The sequence below is a fragment of the Eumetopias jubatus genome, unplaced genomic scaffold, assembly GCF_037043125.1.
Source record: "Eumetopias jubatus isolate StellerSeaLion01/CBP00866 unplaced genomic scaffold, mEumJub1_p1.0 scaffold_4, whole genome shotgun sequence".
NCBI lineage: Eukaryota > Metazoa > Chordata > Mammalia > Carnivora > Otariidae > Eumetopias > Eumetopias jubatus.
The window spans coordinates 186,670,958-186,689,477 of NW_028274810.1; the positions used below are offsets into that span (position 1 = coordinate 186,670,958).

Sequence of the window (18,520 nt, forward strand, 5' to 3'; positions counted from 1 at the left end):
TTATTCTACAAGTTAGAGAAAATATATTAATCAAATATTAAGAATGAAATATAACAGAGATACAAAATGTATGTAGTTGATATGATACTATTTTTACAATAAATGATATGTCTCCAATTATAGGTTAGCAAATAACTGTAAATGTGCTGAATACATTCTGAAACAAAATAACATCTACTCCCTTTGCATAAGCATTCATTGAATGCTTTGTGATATAAAAATATTTGTACTCAAGCAGAAATCCCAACTTTTAAAAAATTACCAATTACTGTCAGGAAATAATGGTTTAGAAAATATATATGATGATGCGAGCATTTTACCTATACTTCATAAATGCTTACATGCACAATCTTCATTCAGTGGGAGTTTGAGGAAAGCAGGTGCTCTTTTTAAAAATGACACTGTTAGGGTCACTTCTTCTCCAGCGTTCCGAAGCACCTGAACCTAAAATAAAACCGAAGGAAAATGATACTTTATTGCGATGGACACAAAGTATTTTATATGATTGCAAAACCTTGAAATGATTCGTTGTCTTTTCCACCCCTCTTTTTTCCATAATGGTCAGAAACATTTTATTAAAGATGGGGGGATACAGCCATCATGTTCTTCCTCTTCCCAACATTTGGTGGTCCCCTGTTCACTCACAGTGTCATCATCTTCCATTCATATTTATAGAGGTCTCTTAGTATTTGGTGTTAGTCAATATGAAAGATTATGACATCTATAGAAAGATGTAGTGCTCAAGCCACTGTGTCATTAATTTAATAATATTTACTGAACCTCTATTATACACTACTTGGAGATATAAAAATAAATGACCCTGCAGATGCTGATGAATGAGCTAATCACATTTAACAAAATTGGCCCAATTCAGTCAAGCACTTTTGCAAAAAATAAATAAATAAATAAATAGGTATTATTTTCCTATTATATCATTGCATATTTTATTCTCCTTTCCCTGCAAACTTGGAATAATGGTGGAGACTATCATCAACTCTCAACACTTTTCAAATTATAGAATAGCTCTAATTCTACCAGTTAAAATAATGTCAATTTCTTCAAAAATTGTATCAAGACAATTGTAAGAAATATTAGAAGAAGTACAGGAAGCTGAGGAGTTATTTATAACAAACATACATAGAAAGGATATAGGCATATTTATAATTTTGAAATCTCACATCAGCTAAGAGGAGAATTACGAATAATTAGTGAAGAGACAGTTAGTAAACATGGGGACACAGCTTGTGAATAAACATCTAGAAAAAAATTCTCCACCTCCAGTCATTAGAGAATTGGCTATCAAAAGGATTTAGAATGATTTGGGGTCTGGAGAAGATGGATTGGCTTCATCTTCCCCTGCTCCCCCTCAGTAACTATAAACACTCAAAAACCTGCAAGATACAACTGAAATGCAAGTCAAACTCTGACAGGTAGAAAGAGAATAGAAGAACTCGTTAGGGATCCCAGGACTGATGGAACAGCACACAGAGGAGGGGTGTTTTAGATGCTCCCACCCAACAGAGGGATTTCTATCCACTGGTGGGTAAAGAATCCCTTTGTCCACTTAGTGGCACAACGGGACCCAGCGTGAGAAATCTCCTGCCACCTCCTCAAACAGCATCAGCAGGAAACAGTGGGAAATCAATTAGACCAAAGAAGCCAAACAGGCTCTAAAAAGTATATTGTCAATGGAACCACAGTCCACAAAATTAGGCTAGGACCTGTATGGTAAATAGAATGAATTCCTGCTAAAAAGAAAAAAAAAGTCTTACATAAGAACCACAGGCTCAACATAATAAGCGAAGTGGCTAAGAAACAAAATAACACATCTCACTAAGAACCAGAAAAATCACAATTTGAATGAGAAAATATAGCTAACTCCAACTAGATGAATTACAAACTGGTATTATCTGATAAGGTTTTAAAGCCACCTTAATAAAAACGTCAGCAAGAAATTACAATCTTTTGAATCAAATGAAAAATTACAAAATCTCAGCAAAGAAATACAAATTGTGAAAAAGAACCAAATAGAACTATAGAACTAAAAACAGCATTAACATAAATTTAAAAAAAACATATTGGATTGGCTCAATAATACAGCAAAGATGACAGAAGTCAGAATCAGTAAACTTGAGGACAGAACAATAAAATTCACCCACTCACATGCAGGAAAAAATAATGTATTTCATCACATTAAAAGTAGAAAAAAAAGGTTTAAAAATGAAAAAATATATATAGTCATTTAAATAGATGCAAAGATGAATTTAATAAAATACATTTGATAAAAATTCATAGAAAACTAAGTATACAAATGAGTATCTTCATATTAGAAAGAGGATATAGAAATATCTTTAAGAAACATCGTCATTAATGGTGATTTATTAAGACATTTCTCTCTGAGATCAGAAATGAGACAAAAATGTCTACTATCTCGTTTTCCTTAATCTTTCTTCAGGTCTTATTGCAATAAGGCAAGAAAAGAGCTAATAAAATGCCAAGAATTGAAAGAAGAAATGAAACTGTCGTTATTCAGACATAAGATAATTTTGAGTATAGAAAATCCTTGGGAATCTATAGACATTATTACATGAGACATTACCAGTTGAGTTACTAAGGGAGTTCAGCATGAAATAGTATAGATACAAAGTAATACACTGTTAGAAAGAAAACCATAGCCCAAATGGAGTCATATATGTTAGGCTATCACCAAACCAGAGCTTAATACCTAATCTAATTGCAATTTCAAACTCTCCCAAAAATATAGTCTTAAATAGACAGGAGTTTTCTGGTCAGCACCAAGGAGGTAATCTGCCGCATGGGCCCTCTCCAACCCCAAAGGAAGATGAGGTAATCCATCTACTAAGGCCTCTTGCCCTTCCTCTTGATCTTGCCTCAAGCAATACTTTCTCTTTTTTTCTTTTCTTTTTTTTTTTTGACTAATTGTCCCTCCCCTTGTCTGCCTATAAAATCCTTCCATTTTGTACAGAGCCTTGGAGCTCCTTTCTACTTGCTAGATGGGATGCTGCCTGATTCATAAATGGCTTAACAAAGTGAATTAGATTTTCAAATTTACTTGTTTAAATTTTGTTTTTTAACAATACAAAGGTCAACTGATTTTGATTCAATATCAACAAATAAATATAATAATTTTTAAATAATGTCAGGCTATGCTGTCATGGATCACTAAATGTAATACTATAAAGACATCAATTCCCTCCTACTTTTCTATAAATGCAAGACAATTCTATTCAAGTTCCCAATGTCATTTTTTTATTCAATTTTTGGCTTAGTATGAATTTATGAGCTTGCCTTATGTTTTGCAGTGACATTTAACACTGATATAATCATTATTATATAACTGTATTGAGAGTTCATGAGTCAGTGAAATATATGGAATGGTGGAAAACAATAGGTCAATACTTCTATTCTACAGTAAATGTACAACAAATAATTTCTATCATTAAATAATAAAGAACAGTATGAGCATCTTAAGGGTAAATATGAGAATAAACATGTGTAAGTTAAATATAGTTGCCTCAGATATAAGCAATGGACAACTTGTTTACATGTGTACTTCAATCTTGAAGTTTTATTCAAGTATAATTGAGAAAAATAAAAAAAATAATTTTTAATTGTAAAATCTCACTCTAGGGGATAACTTAGTTTTGTTTTTAATAAAAGGTCAGCTGTGGTTATCTTTCTGGCCGGCACAAGTTCAAGTCCTCGACACATACACATTTCTTAATAAATACAGGAATATTCATTTTTTCAGTGAACAGGATTGATATAATGTGTTTTAAATTTTTTCTCAGCTTTGCTACTATGCTTTGAATGCATATTTCATCAGCCTGATACTGTCAGGTTGAAAAATATTGGTTCTACATCATGAGTAATGATGGATGTCATCTTCCTGCAAAATCAGAAATCTGTACCAATAAATCCAGCTTTTTCATTTTCATTCACATTTTATGATGCAAATCAAAAGTGCATTTTGATCTGATCATGGATTATCATGGCTATTCTATCATATTGCCTTGGGTGTGTATGTGAACAAAGTGTGAGAGATAGGTAAAGTATGGCAATAATAAGAGGGAACAGGGGGAAGGAATTAAAATAGATATTAGTAGGTTTATTATATTAAACCACGACAAACCTAACAACTCAGTTCATGAACTGAATGTTTTTGAGTTCCACTCACCTGTTAGAAGGGAAACTTCATAAGACCATTTTGTCTTCTTCACTCTTTTCTCCTTCCCCTTGGAGGATATTCTATTTAATATGAGATTTTAAAGAGGAATTTATCCATCTACGGTATATGAAGTGAAGAATGTCCATGCCTGGGAACTGTTTTATATTTTTATTTTTTTGAAGACTTTATTTTTATAGAGTAGTTTTAGGTTCACAGCAAAACTTTGGGGGAAAGCACAGAGATTCCCCATATGCTCCCTGCCTCCCCACGTGCACTGCCTCCTGGTCATCAACATCCATCCTCCAACAGAAGGGTACATTTTTTACAAATGATGAACTGACATTGCATCATTATCACCCAGGGTCCATTGTCTACCTTAGAGTTCACTCTTGGTCTTGTAAATTCTCTGGGTTTGGGGAAATTCTCTTGGTGTGGGGAAACACACACACACACACACACACACACACACACACACACACACCTTCAGTGGCAAGAAGAGCAGTAAGAAGGTTTGTGAGGACCATAGTTACTAGCCTAGCGTGATGTCAGAACAATCAAATAAGATTTAGATCTCCAGAGAGTAAGGTAAGTATTGCTGCTCACTGATGACAGTGATGGAAAACAATTACCTAGAATTTCACATTAACATTTGACTCATCTCTCTTGACATATTGTTAAGTGCAGTAAATCATTTTCTTAAAGCCTGACTCCTGGCTGAAAAGGAAATTAAATGTGACTTTGAAGAATGGTTTTAAACAGGTTGCCTTACTGACAAAACAACTAGGCTAACACTAGATACAATCACATGCTTTGCTGCTCATGTTAACATAGTAATTACATGTTGACATGGAATAAACAAATCACTTTTTTATTATATATATTATTATGTAATCACTTTTTGTTTATATTAGTTGTGGAAAAAAAAAACTTGACTTATTACTTGTCTTATACAATAAAAGATTGAGAGGAAACTGTAACTTAAAAGCTTTCCAAAATGGGGTTAATGGGTCCTCTGGCCTGCTTTCACATTCAGGTTTCAGGGGAATCTGTGGAGTGGCAGATGAGAGAGTATACTACACTTGCTACAGTGTGAATGCAGGTGAATACATTCATTCCTACAGATTACACCTGGGGTCACAGTGGCTGCCAGTTTTCAGGGCAGGAGACAGAGCTTTTTTAAGAGTGAAACATTTGACCAAGGAAGGAGTCTACAATAGTCACAAGAACTGGTGCTGTTGGGTTGGGGGTAAATCAAATGGAACAGCAGACATTATCCAACTGGAAAACAGGGTATAGAACTATATGTAGGAAGATCATTGGAAGTAGCAGGTGAACCAACTGTGAGAAATCAACTACAATTTAAAATTTGGAAGAAGCAATGCAAAAGAAGAAAGGGATCTGGGATGGTTTAAAACTGTCATTTCTCACCTTGTATTACTATGACCAGGGGATACAGAATAGTGCTGGAAGATCCAGGAATAGAATGACCAGGGCATGGAGATCAGAATTGTCATGGATAAAGCAGCTCCAGAAAGGTGATGCGACATTCCTGAGGATGCATTCACTTATTTTTTCATTTTTCCTGCATTTTAATTTATGAAAAACACTCCATATATAAAGGAGTACAATAGAAGGCTTTCTAGTCCAAATTTTATGCTGCTTTAAAATGAAAAGTCGTAGCACAAATGTATATCTGGTAATATGTTTAAAAAAGAACTACTAAAATTTTAATATTTCTGAATTACTAAAGTTTCAACCTAAAATAGTGTTCAAGTAATTTTTGAATTTTGGTAAATATTACAAACAAGAATGAAGTCTGAATGAATAATAAATTTAAGCTCTGATAATCAGGATGCAATAATAGTATCAATGAATTTCAATATGCAAAAAAAACATTTACTTTAGTGATGCAAAAATGTGGAAACACTTGAGCAAATTTTCCTGGAATATTTAAAGCTATGACTAAAAATAATTCCATCACTTTCAAATACTCCATTAGAACAAGATTCTTTGTAACAAAAGTGGATGAAAAGTCAAATGCTAGATAAATCCAACTTCAACATAACAAGCAGAATACATTGTTAGCTAGTTCCCATGGTTATATAAATGCTATTATAGCTTTTATTTTAATTCCAAGATGATTTCCTCAATAATTCAAGCAATATTTTACTTTGTCTTCTTATTGTTATATGGCCAATTGCCTAGTTTATGTTCTATTAAGCAGGCTTAATTAAATTTTAAAATTCATGAAAGCTTTACTTCACAAAAGGCATCAGGAACAGATGGGTTCAAAACTAAGTTTTATTTAATTCTTAAAGAAGAAATTATTCCAGTATGAAATTATTGAACCCCTTCAATTCATGTCACTAAATCAAACTAAAATGAAAATTAATAATAAAGGCTGACATATGAAGAAACAAAAGACCACTGTTAATATAAATATAGTTGTAATAATTTAAATATACTATTCACATATAGAATCCTACAAGTGACAAATGAAATTGTACTATGACAAAATAGGTCTTATTTCAAAAGAGCCAGCCTGGATAAATATCAAGAAGTTATTATAAATGTAATTAATTTCATCAACAAGCTAAACATATGTAACCTATCTATTAATACATATTAGATAATAGATTAGAGAGAGAGAATTTTATCCTCTCCAATAGAATCTGAAAGGACATTTGGTCAAATTGAGCTGTATTTTCTAATAAAAACTCTAAGAAAAATAGGAACGGAAGAATATTCATGATATTTCTTGAATATGCCTGGCTGCTTCATGAGCCTACCATAGTCTCTCCCTAAATATTTGCATGGCTAACATCCTTACCTCCTCTACTCTTACCTCAAAAATCATCCAAATGAGTTCTATCTTCATCAATCTATTTAAAATTACAGCTCTCCACATACCTCTGTCCTTATTTCCCTGTTCTGTCATTTTTCATACCTATTAATACATTCCCACCTACCCCATACTGTGCACTTGAACTTTTAATATATGACAGACTTTTTTTAAATCTAGTTTTAAAAGACTGGTTATAATAAATGGTACAAACACATCTGACTATCTTTACAGAGGAAAATAAGATAGTACACGATTTTAAACAATATACTAACAATATGTCTTAATGAATTAAAGAGTTAAATGTAAACACTACTACCAAAATAATATTGTAAGAAATTATATGTAGGATTCCATGTAAAATCTAGGGGTGAAAAGAACATAAAAACTCAACTGCAAACCCAGAACTTAGAGGAGACAGCTATACTTGTAAAACTATATATAGATAGCAATGTATATAAATGTAAATTTTGCAACATTTTTTCCTATTCATTACTTATTTTTTATTTTTTAAAATTTTATTTTATTATGTTATGTTAATCACCATACATTATATCATTAGTTTTTGATGTAGTGTTCCATGATTCATTGGTTGCATATAACACCCAGTGCTCCATTCAATATGTGCCCTCTTTAATACCCATCACCAGGCTAACCCATCCCCCCAACCCCCTACCCTTTAGAACCCTCAGTTTGTTTCTCAGAGCCCATAGTCTCTCATGGTTCATCTCCTCCGGTGATTTACACCCTTCATTTTTCACTTCCAACTACCTTCTTCTTTTTTTAACATATACCGTATTATTTGTTTCAGAGGTACAGGTCTGTGATTCATAGTCCTACACAATTCACAGTGCTCACTATAGCATATACACTCCCCAATGACTATCACCCAGCCACCCCAACCCTCCCACCCACCACCACTCCAGCAACACTCAGTTTGTTTCCTGAGATTAAGAATTCCTCATATCAGTGAGATCATATGATACATGTCTTTCTCTGATTGACTTATTTCGCTCAGCATAATACCCACCAGTTCAATCCATGTTGTTGCAAATGGCAAGATCTCATTCCTTTTGATGGCTGCATGATATTCCATTGTGTATATATACCACTTCTTTATCCATTCATTTGTTGAGGGACAGCTTGGCTCTTTCCATAGTTTGGCTATTGTGGACATTGCTGCTATAAACATCGGGGTACATGTACCCCTTCGGATCCCTACATTTGTATCTTTGTGGTAAATACCCAGTAGTGGAATTGCTGGGTCATATGGTAGCTCTATTTTCAACTTCCTGAAGAACCTCCATACTCTTTTCCAGAGTGGCTGCTCCAGCTTGCATTCCCCCAACAGTGTAGGAGGGTTCCACTTTCTCCAAATCCCCACCATCTGTCGTTTCCTGACTTGTTAATTTTAGCCATTCTGACTGGTGTGAAGTGGTATCTTACTGAGGTTTTGATTTGGATTTCCCTGATACTGAGAGATGAGAGCACTTTTTCATGTGTCTGTTGGCCATTAAGATGTCTTCTTTGGAAAAATGTCTCTTCATGTCGTCTGCCCATTTCTTCATTGGATCATTTGTTCTTTGGGTGTGGAGTTTGATAAGTTATTTATAGATTTTGGATACTAGCCCTTTATCTGATATGTCATTTGCAAATATCTTCTCCCATTCTGTTGGTTGTCTTTTGGTTTTGTTGACTGTTTCTTTTGCTGTGCAAAAGCTCCTTATCTTGATGAAATCCCAGTAGTTCATTTTTACCCTTGCTTCCCTTGCCTTTGGCGATGTTTCTAGAAGGAAGTTGCTGTGGCTGAGGTCGAATAGGTTGCTACCTGTGTTCTCCTTTAGGATGTTGATGGACTCTTATCTCACATTTAGGTCTTTCAACCATTTGGAGTCTATTTTTGTGTGTGGTGTAAGGAAATGGTCCAGTTTCATTCTTCTGCATGTGGCTGTTCAATGTTCCCAACACCATTTGTTGAAGAGACTGTCTTTTTTCCATGGGACATTCTTTCCTGCTTTGTCAAAAATTAGTTGACCATAGAGTTGAGGGTCCATTTCTGGGCTCTCTATTCTGTTCCACTGATCTATGTGTCTGTTTTTGTGCCAATACTATACTGTCTTGATGATGACAGTTTTGTAATAGAACTTGAAGTCCAGAATTATGATGCCATCAGCTTTGCTTTTCTTTTTCAACATTCCTCTGGCTATTTGGGGTCTTTTCTGGTTCCATACAAATTTTAGGATTACTTGTTCCATTTCTTTGAAAAAAGTGGATGTTATTTTGATAGGGATTGCATTAAATGTGTAGATTGCTCTAGGGTGCATGGACAGCTTCACAATATTTGTTCTTCCAATCCATGAGCATGGAAAATTTTTCCATTTCTTTGTGTCTTCCTCAATTTCTTTCATGAGTATTTTATAGTTTTCTGGGTACAGATTCTTTGCCTCTTTGGTTAGATATATTCTTAGGTATCTTATGGTGTTGGGTGCAATTGTAAATGGGATCGACTCCTTAATTTATCTTTCTTTGGTCTTGTTGGTGTGTAGGAATGCCACTGAATTTTGTGCATTGATTTTATAAACTGCCACTTTACTGAATTCCTGTATGAGTTCTAAGTTTTGGGGTGGAGTCTTTTGGGTTTTCCACATAAAGTATCATATCAGCAAAGAGTAAGAGTTTGACTTCTTCTTTGCCGATTCGGATGCCTTTTATTTCTTTTTGTTGTCTTATTGCTGTGGTTAGGGTTCTAGTACTATGTTGAATAGTTTGGAAGTTTTCCTTCCATTTCTATTTTTTTTTGAACAGTTTCAGAAGAATAGGTGTTAATTCTTCTTTAAATGTTTGGTAGAATTCCCCTGGGAAGCCATCTGGCCCTGGGCTTTTGTTTGTTGGGAGATTTTTGATTACTGCTTCAATTTCCTTAGTGGGTATATGTCTGTCCAGGTTTTCTATTTCTTCCTGGTTCAGGTTTGGTAGTTTAAACATCTCTAAGAATGCATCCATTTCTTCCAGATTATCTAATTTGCTGGCATATAGTTGCTCATAATATGTTCTTATAATTGTTTGTATTTCTTTGGTGTTGGTTGTGATCTCTCCTCTTTCATTCAGATTTTATTTATTTGGGTCATTTCTCTTTTTTTTTTGATAAGTGTGGACAGGAGTTTATCAGTCTTACTAATTCTTTCAAGGAACCAGCTCCTAGTTTCATTGATCTGTTCTACTGTTATTTGGTTTCTGTTTCATTGATTTCTGCTCCGATCTTTATTATTTCTCTTCTCTTGCTGGGTTTAGGCTTTATTTGCTGTTCTTTCTCCAGCTCCTTTAGGTGTAGGATTAGGTTGTGTATTTGAGAACTGTCTTGTTTCTTGAGAAAGGCTTGTATTGCTATATACTTTCCTCTTAGGACATGCCTTTGCTGCATCCCAAAGATTTTCTATTTCAGTTGTGTTTTCATTTTTATTTGTTTCCATAAATTTTTTAAGTTTTAAAATTTAAATAATTCTTTAATTTCCTGGTTGACTTGTTCATTCTTTAGTAGGTTGTTCTTTAGCCTCCATGTATTTGAGTTCTTTCTGACTTTCCTCTTGTGATTGAGTTCTACTTTAAAAACATTGTGTTTTTAAAATATCCAGGGAATGATCCCAATCTTTTGGTACCGGTTGAGATCTGATTTGTGACCTAGGTTGTGAACTATTCTGGAGAATGTTCCATGGGCACTAGAGAAGAATGTGCATTCTGTTGCTTTGGGTTGGAATGTTCTGAACATATCCGTGAAGTCCATTAGGACCAGTGTGTCATTTAAAATCTTTATTCCTTTTTGATCTTTTGCTTAGATGATCTGTCCATTTCAGTGAGGGGGGTGTTAAAGACCCCACTATTAGTGTATTGTTGTTGATGTGTTCATTTGCTTTTGTTATTAATTGGCTTATATAACTGGCTGCTCCCATATTAGAGGCATAGATATTTACAAAGGTTAGATCTTCTTGTTGGATAGACCCTTTAAGTATGATAGCGTGTCCTTCCCCATCTCTTATTATAGTCTTTGGTTTAAAATCTAATTTGTCTGATATAAGGATTGCCACCCCAGCTCCCTTTTGGTGTCCATTAACATGGTAAATTGTTTTCCACCCTTCACTTTCAATCTGGAGGTGTTTTGGGGTCTAAAATGAGTCTCCTGCAAACAGCATATTGATGGGTCTTGTTTTTTTATCCAATCTGATACCCTGTGTCTTTTGGTTTGGGCATTTAGCCCATTTACATTCAGGGTAACTATTGAAAGATATGAATTTAATGCCAGTGTATTGACTGTAAGGTGACTGTTACTGTATATTGTCTTTTTTCCTTTCTGGTCTTTGTTACTTTTAGGCTCTCTCTTTGCTTAGAGGACCCCCTTCAATATTTCTTGTAGGGCTCGTTTCATGTTTGCAAATTCCTTTAGTTTTTGTTTGTCCTGGAAGCTTTTTATCTCTCCTTCTATTTTCAATGATAGCGTAGTATATAGTATTCTTGGCTGCATATTTTTCTCATTTAGTGCTCTAAATATATCATGCCAGTCCTTTCTGGCCTGCCAGATCTCTGTGGATAGGTCTGTTACCAATCTAATGTTTCTACCATTCTTCTCCTTAGCTGCTTTCAGGATTTTCTCTTTGTCTCTGAGACTCGTAAGTTTTACTATTAGATGTCAGGGTGTTGAACTATTTTTAAGGATTTTGAGAGGGGTTCTCTGTGCCTCCTGGATTTTGATGCCTGTTTCCTTCCCCAAATTAGGGAAGTTCTCTGTTATAATTTACTCCAATATACCTTCTGCCCCCCTTTCTCTTTCTTTTTCTTCTGGAATCCCAGTTATTCTAATATTGTTTCATCTTATGGTATCACTTATCTCTCGAATTCTGCCCTCGTAATTCAGTAGTTGTTTATCTCTCTTTTTCTAAGGTACTTTATTTTCTATCATTTGGTCTTCTATGTCACTAATTCTCTCTTCTGCCTCTTTTATTCTAGTCTCCACTTTTGATTGTATCTCATTAATAGCCTTTTTGATTTTGACTTGGTTAGATTTTAGTTTTTTTATTTCTCCAGAAAGGCTTTCTCTAGTCTCTTCCATGCTTTTTTCAAGCCCAACTTGTATCTCTATAATCGTCATTCTGAACTCTAGTTCCAACATCTTACTAATGTCCATATTGTTTAGGTCCCTGGCAGTCGGTACTACTTCTTGGTTGTTTTTTTTTTTTTTTTTTTTTTTGAGGTGAGTTTTTCTGTCTTGTCATTTTGTCTAGAGGAGAATAGATGAATGAGAGAACAAAATGCTAACAGGGTAACAATGACCCCAGAAAAATATATGCCGAACAAATCAGAAGAGATCTGAAACTGGGGGAAAAGGAAGGGAAAGAAAGAAAAAAGAAAAAAAAAGAAAAAGAAAAAGAAGAAAAAAAGAATATGATCAAATATGATCAGGCTCATGAATAGATCAGTGCCACACACTAGATTTTGGACGTATTTTGGTCTGTTAGAAGAAACTGCCTCCCAAAATTTTAAAGAAAGAAAAGCTTATATATGTATAAAAATAAGGGTAAATATGATGAAGGGATAGAAAATGATTGTAAAGATAAAAATTATAAAAGATTTTATAAAAGGAATTGATAAGATAAGAAGTTGGTTGAAAATAGAAAGAAGAGAAATTTAAAAAAAAAAAGGAGAGAATATGATCAGGCAGGAGACTAGAACAAAGCCATACACTAGAGATTTAGGGTATATTTTGGTCTGTTAGAAAAAACTATATCCCAAAATTTTGAAGAGAGAACAACTTATATATATACCAAAAATAAGGTTAACCACTATGAAGGGATAGACTATGACTCTAAAAATGAAAAATAAAAGAATTTTTAAAAAAGGGATTGACAAGATGTTCGTTGAAAAGGGAAAAAGAAAAATTCAAAAAAAATATAAAAGGAAAAAAGAAAATTAAAAAAATTAACTTTGAAAGCCTAAAGAATCATGGGAAAAATGCCATGAATTCTATGTGCAGTATTCCCCTAGCGCTGGAGTTCTGTCATTCTCATTGATCAGTAAACTTGGTCTTGGCTGGCGGTTCTTACTGATCTTCTGGGGAAAAGGCCTGTTGCCGCACCCTTGCTGGTGCTGGGCTAAGTAATCTGCTCGGGTTTCCTCTTGGTAGCTTCTGTTCCCTGCGAGCTTTCCGTACAGCTTTGGAGAATGAGAGTGAAAATGGCGGCCTCCCAATCTCCGCCCCGGAGGAAGAACTCAGGGCCCCGCTCCTCAGTGAGCCCCCAGAGAAAAGCAGTCAGTCACTCCCATCTCCCCGGTCTTCGCTGCACTCCGTGCGCACCCGGTCTATGACCGAGCGTTTCTATCTCTGGCACCTGACCCTGTTTGGAGTCTCCAAACCCAGCAGATCTTTGCAGTGCGCTCCCACGCCTCTTCTCCCGGGGGAGGAAGGAGAGTCTCCCCAGATCTACCCCTTGTTTGGTCCCTGCTGGAAGAGCAGTGGCCCAACTGTGCCACAGATCACGGTTTATGGCAACCCCGAGCTGAGAGCCCACTCCTTGGCTCTGTCTCTGTAGCCGGCTTCCCTGCTCTGATACCTGGGAGATCTTCCACACTCAAGCACCCCTGATCTTCCTGTGACCCCAAGCATCCTGAGACCACACTGTCCCAGCGAGGGTTCCAGCCCCCGCTTAGCCACTGGAGCCACGTCCTTCAGCAGAGCAGACTTTTACAAATTCTGATTTTGTGCTCTGCTGCTCTATCACTTGCCAGTAGTGGCTGACGGAGGCCCCCTCCCCCACCATCTATCCTCCCAAATATTGCTTCAGATTCATTTCTCTGCATGTCCTGCCTTCCAGAAAGTGGGCACTTTTCTGTTCAGAGAGTTGCTGCTATTCTTTTCTTCAATCTCCTGTTGAGCTTGTAAGTGTTCAGAATTGTTTGATCCCTATCTAGTTGAATTCCTGGGACCAGACAAAATTTAGGTCTCCTATTCCTCTCCCTTCTTGCCTTTCCTGTTCTTTAAATTCAGTTGAATTAGTCACTTCTTTCAAATACATATGAGGACAACTGGGGTTTGTTTTGTTTGTTTGCTTTTTGTTTGTTTGTTTTTTAATTTTGTTTGTCTGCTTCTTTGTTTGCTTTGGTTGCAATTTCTGTAAATAACTCCTATACAGGGCAACTGTGAATTTAACCCTTGACATTCTTTTGGAAGATCTCAAAAGGAAATGTCAAAGGTTTATATATTTGTTAAGACCAACAAATAGGGGAGAACAGTTTTCAAATTTATCATTTCATTCTTGTGCTGGACAAAAGCACAAAGAATAATTAGCTTGAATATTTCTTCTCATTATTAGACTCAGAAGGAAAACTAGATTCATGGGCTAAGAGCTGGCTGCATGACAGCTGGGGCACCACCCATCCTGTCCTGAACATCACTGTCATTCCTCATTAACTGATACACACATCAGTCGTTCTTTAAACACTACATTTTCAGAGATGACTATGCAACCTAATACAACACTGTTAAAATATCCCAGCAATAATTGAATTTGACAATATTGTTTCTACTGAATATTGGCCCACATTTCTGACCAATAAATTATTTTGATTTGTTTGCTTATTTCTACTTAAAGTTTTAACATTCAGTTGTATGTTTAATAATCCACAGTTATGTAAATAAATAACATGTCATCATGTGTGCAGTTACATTACAGCATTAGGTTTGTAAAATAAAGCCTGTGAAATAAACAAAAGTTATTACCTTTTATTTTACAAATGAGAATTTGAAAACATTGCAAAGTTTAGTGAGTTGCTCAAATATATCAGCTAATATATGACAGACTGACAAGTAAAATTACATGTATGTGTTCTCCATTTTTTCCACTGGACCTTTTTCCAAAGAGGTTAATGGCAAATCTTAAATAATTATTTAAAGAGCATATTTGACTCTCATAATGATTTTAAGATGATCATCATGACCTCTCAGTTTTCACATACCCCTTATACCCAGAATCCAGTTACACTGTATCACCTCACTGCCGAGTTCTGAGAAGGAGATAGAAGACACATTCCCCTTGGGGACTAGGAGACAGGATAAAGCAAACAAACAAAAAAGGATAAAATGGAGAAAGTAGCTTCTCTCTAAATTGGTAAGACAGCATTTGTGTAAATTACTTACTTGTGCATATTTTCTTTTTGTGATTAATTAGTATAGAGTTTAAATCAATGCAAGACACATACAATTAAGTGTCTACCATATTCAAAACACCATATTTTGTAATACAGAAACTGCAATGTTGAAATGAAGTTAACAAAGCCCTTTAGTTCTATGGATGGTCAAACTAGTGAGAAGACAAATGTTCACAATAAATTGAAAGGGGGAAAGAAAAGGCTACAACGAAGGTTTTTAAAAGTAAACACCACATGTAACTTACTCAAACCCAAATCTACTTAGCATACTAGGCAACACAGAGTTTTTTTTCTAGCCACTCTGCTAATAATATGGATATCATTGAAGTTTTGCACACTTCTCATTCCTTAGCATGACGAGAACAAACAAAAACAAGTTCAATGCTTGCCCTCACATGCAAAGATCTCAGAAGTTTTGCCACTAGTTTTGCCACCGGTCAGACATCAGAGATCACCACTGACTTCATCAAATGAGTAAAGGTTCAATTACCAAACCAAATGTAATCAACTGTTTACTGAGGCCCGAAAATACGTAAATCAGACCTTTATGTTTGAACAGATCTCCACCTTCCTTTTATGATGGAAAGTATATTTATAAAACACAGTCATTGCACATTAATAAAGTATATTCAGTTCAGATCTGGAGGGAAGGGAAAGAAAAGACACTTTTTTCAGATGAAAACATTGTAACTTATTTCTTATAAAGGTTGTAATATATTTGAGGCAGAATAGTGAGGTACAGAACATCTCCATATTTATCTAAGAAAGTCCAGAGTGTTTAAAATAAAATCTCATGAAGATCACATTTTATAATCATATTAGATTGAAATATCTAATGTACATATTTATTCTAAATTCATATTAAGGCCACAGCTATATGAATGTTCAGTTTGTAAATAATGTTCCAGATTTAAGTCAAATTCTTGAAGGAAAACAGAAATCATAATGCTTTTTCTTATTTTTATAAAATTCTGCACAAAATTATTTCACACAAAATGATTGTTAAAATCTGAAAAACAAAGCTAAATGTTATCACACCCACATTAGATTTGCAGCTGCAGCATACAGTTGCTAAATATTTGTTTATGCATATTATCACAACATGTTTGCACAACATAGAATTAAGAAGTAAATATTTTACAACTGCTTGTACTGTTTCCTGCCATACACTGTCATTTCAGTCTATTACGTGAGTCATTTAAATATATTATTCTAAATTTTAAATGTCATCCCCCTGTGATGCACACTGAGTGCTGTATAAACATTCTGATACCATTAGCAGAATTGTTGGGGCCATCAGAGTAAGCTCACTGCATTTCCTTGGTAACTGAAGTTTGCACAGGGAGAAACACAGCTGTACTGCTATGGGAAACCAGTGGTTTCTTTGGGTGTCTGGTAATTTCAAATACTTGAAAATAGATGTGTATGCTTCAAACATAATATATTCAATAAGCAAGGAAAAATAATCTGCCTTATATGTTGCTAAATGCATGAAGAAAAAAACACATCCTTTCTATTACTTACCAGTTACTTCAAATTTCAGTCTTCAAAGAACTCTATCATGCACAGAAATGTTGGAGATACCACAATTGTAAAAGCCATTAAGATACCTATCAGATTGTACAGGGTGCATGTACTTCATGAGATACATGTACTTTACGTGGGAGCCATGTGTGTCCCCATCTAACTTACATGGATATTACTGAGAATATATAAGAATGATCTTAAGTAAAATTATAAACTTATTGCCTTTCTCTGTTGTCATCTCAAACCTCTCTCTAGTCTACTTTCCTACATTGAACCCTACTTCTTTTCCAACAGAATTGCTAAGGACACTCCTGCCACCTGGTACCTGAATAACAAAAACAAGGAAACAACTCTGGGAAATCTCTTTGCATTCATGCATTCTGTGTCAGGCTCACACTTCATTCCCATCGCCTTTCCTCTCCAAACCACATGAGTCATGGTCTCAATCCTAAGGAACTGCCAGGAAAGGGGTAAACACATCAATGACAATTTGCTAAACATAGTTTGGTGCCAGTATGTTAGGCCCCTCAAATTCCTAAAACTGCATTTTGTCAGAGGCCATCTGGAATCACAGAAATGGCTTAGTAACAAGGAATTTAAGCTTTATCTCTTTAAATGAATTGAAGTAAATTAATGCCAGCTTCAGAACTCTATAGTCTATTCATCTGAGACACAAAACTGAAATTGTTTATGATCCATTAGAGATTTTAAGAAGAATGAATGTTCATTGAGGTTATGTGAGCTCACAAATAGTACCTTCAAATGAAACAGCATTAGAGAAAACTACTGATTATAATTCTCACAGACATTTCCTTTGAAAAGCAGGTGGTATGTAGGTGAGAATAAGGGAAGCTGGGCTCCTTTCCCAGCAGGAGTATTAAAGACAGAAGACCCATATGTCTTTGATATTCCTTTATTCTCATTCCACCTGCTTTAGTTATATGTGAGGTCCTGAGTAGGATAAGGGTTTACATTTGTCAGTAATAAGAGGAGGGAAAAATCTGCTTTTACTTCCATATCTATTATTGCTCTGTCTCCATAGCAACCTGGGACAGCGATACCCCCAGACAGATCTGCTCCACAACTACAACCTAGTGAGAGGAAAGAGGAAGCATGGGAAAGACATGTTGACAGATTGATTGGGGCAACAATTTGTCAGATCACTGGACTGGGAAATCGCTACAACAACACTGCTGACTCGGTTCCTATCTTAGCTTCATAAACTGGAGACTCAATAAATGTGTCTGTAACACGTGGCATGCAGGGCTGAAAAATTGAGAACCAGCACTGATTCTCTTCACCACCGGAACTGACCATCTCACTTTCATTACTGTGCAGAAAGCACAAAATGAATTAACAGCAACAAATATTGCATTGTAAAGGAAACCATAAGGAATAATAAAGTATGCCTTCTCTTTGATACTGCTTTGTGAAAGAAACTCAACAGGAATTCTTAGACATTTTCAAAACGAATCCTCGAACTCTCTTTCATGTAAATAGGAGATATGTAACCTTATTCGAATTGTTGGTTAGAAAAAAGTCTCAGAGAGATTCTATGATTTCTTTCATGAAATCCAGAGTAACAAAATGGAAAACAAAGTGCAGGCATCTTATCCTTTATATTAATCTCAATGGCTTTTAACATAGAAAAAGAATAAAGTTCTTGAATTTCATTTGATGTGGTCATAATTATTTGCTACCCAGTAAGTATAATGCTTCACATTCCTTGAAAAATAAAGCATGGATAATTATAGGAAAAGAGTGTAAAC

The 18,520-nt window shown here is 35.2% G+C and overlaps 1 protein-coding gene across 4 annotated transcripts in view; it reads right to left on the minus strand.

Annotated features, from left to right (window-relative positions):
- SNTG1 (syntrophin gamma 1) overlaps positions 1-18,520 on the minus strand; it is a 346,950-nt gene that overhangs the window by 238,126 nt on the left and 90,304 nt on the right. For all 4 annotated transcript variants that reach the window (XM_028119009.1, XM_028119008.1, XM_088023148.1 and 1 more), the window contains exon 7: positions 342-444. In XM_028119009.1, coding sequence (XP_027974810.1) covers positions 342-444 — 103 coding nt within the window. The remainder of the gene's footprint in view (positions 1-341; positions 445-18,520) is intronic.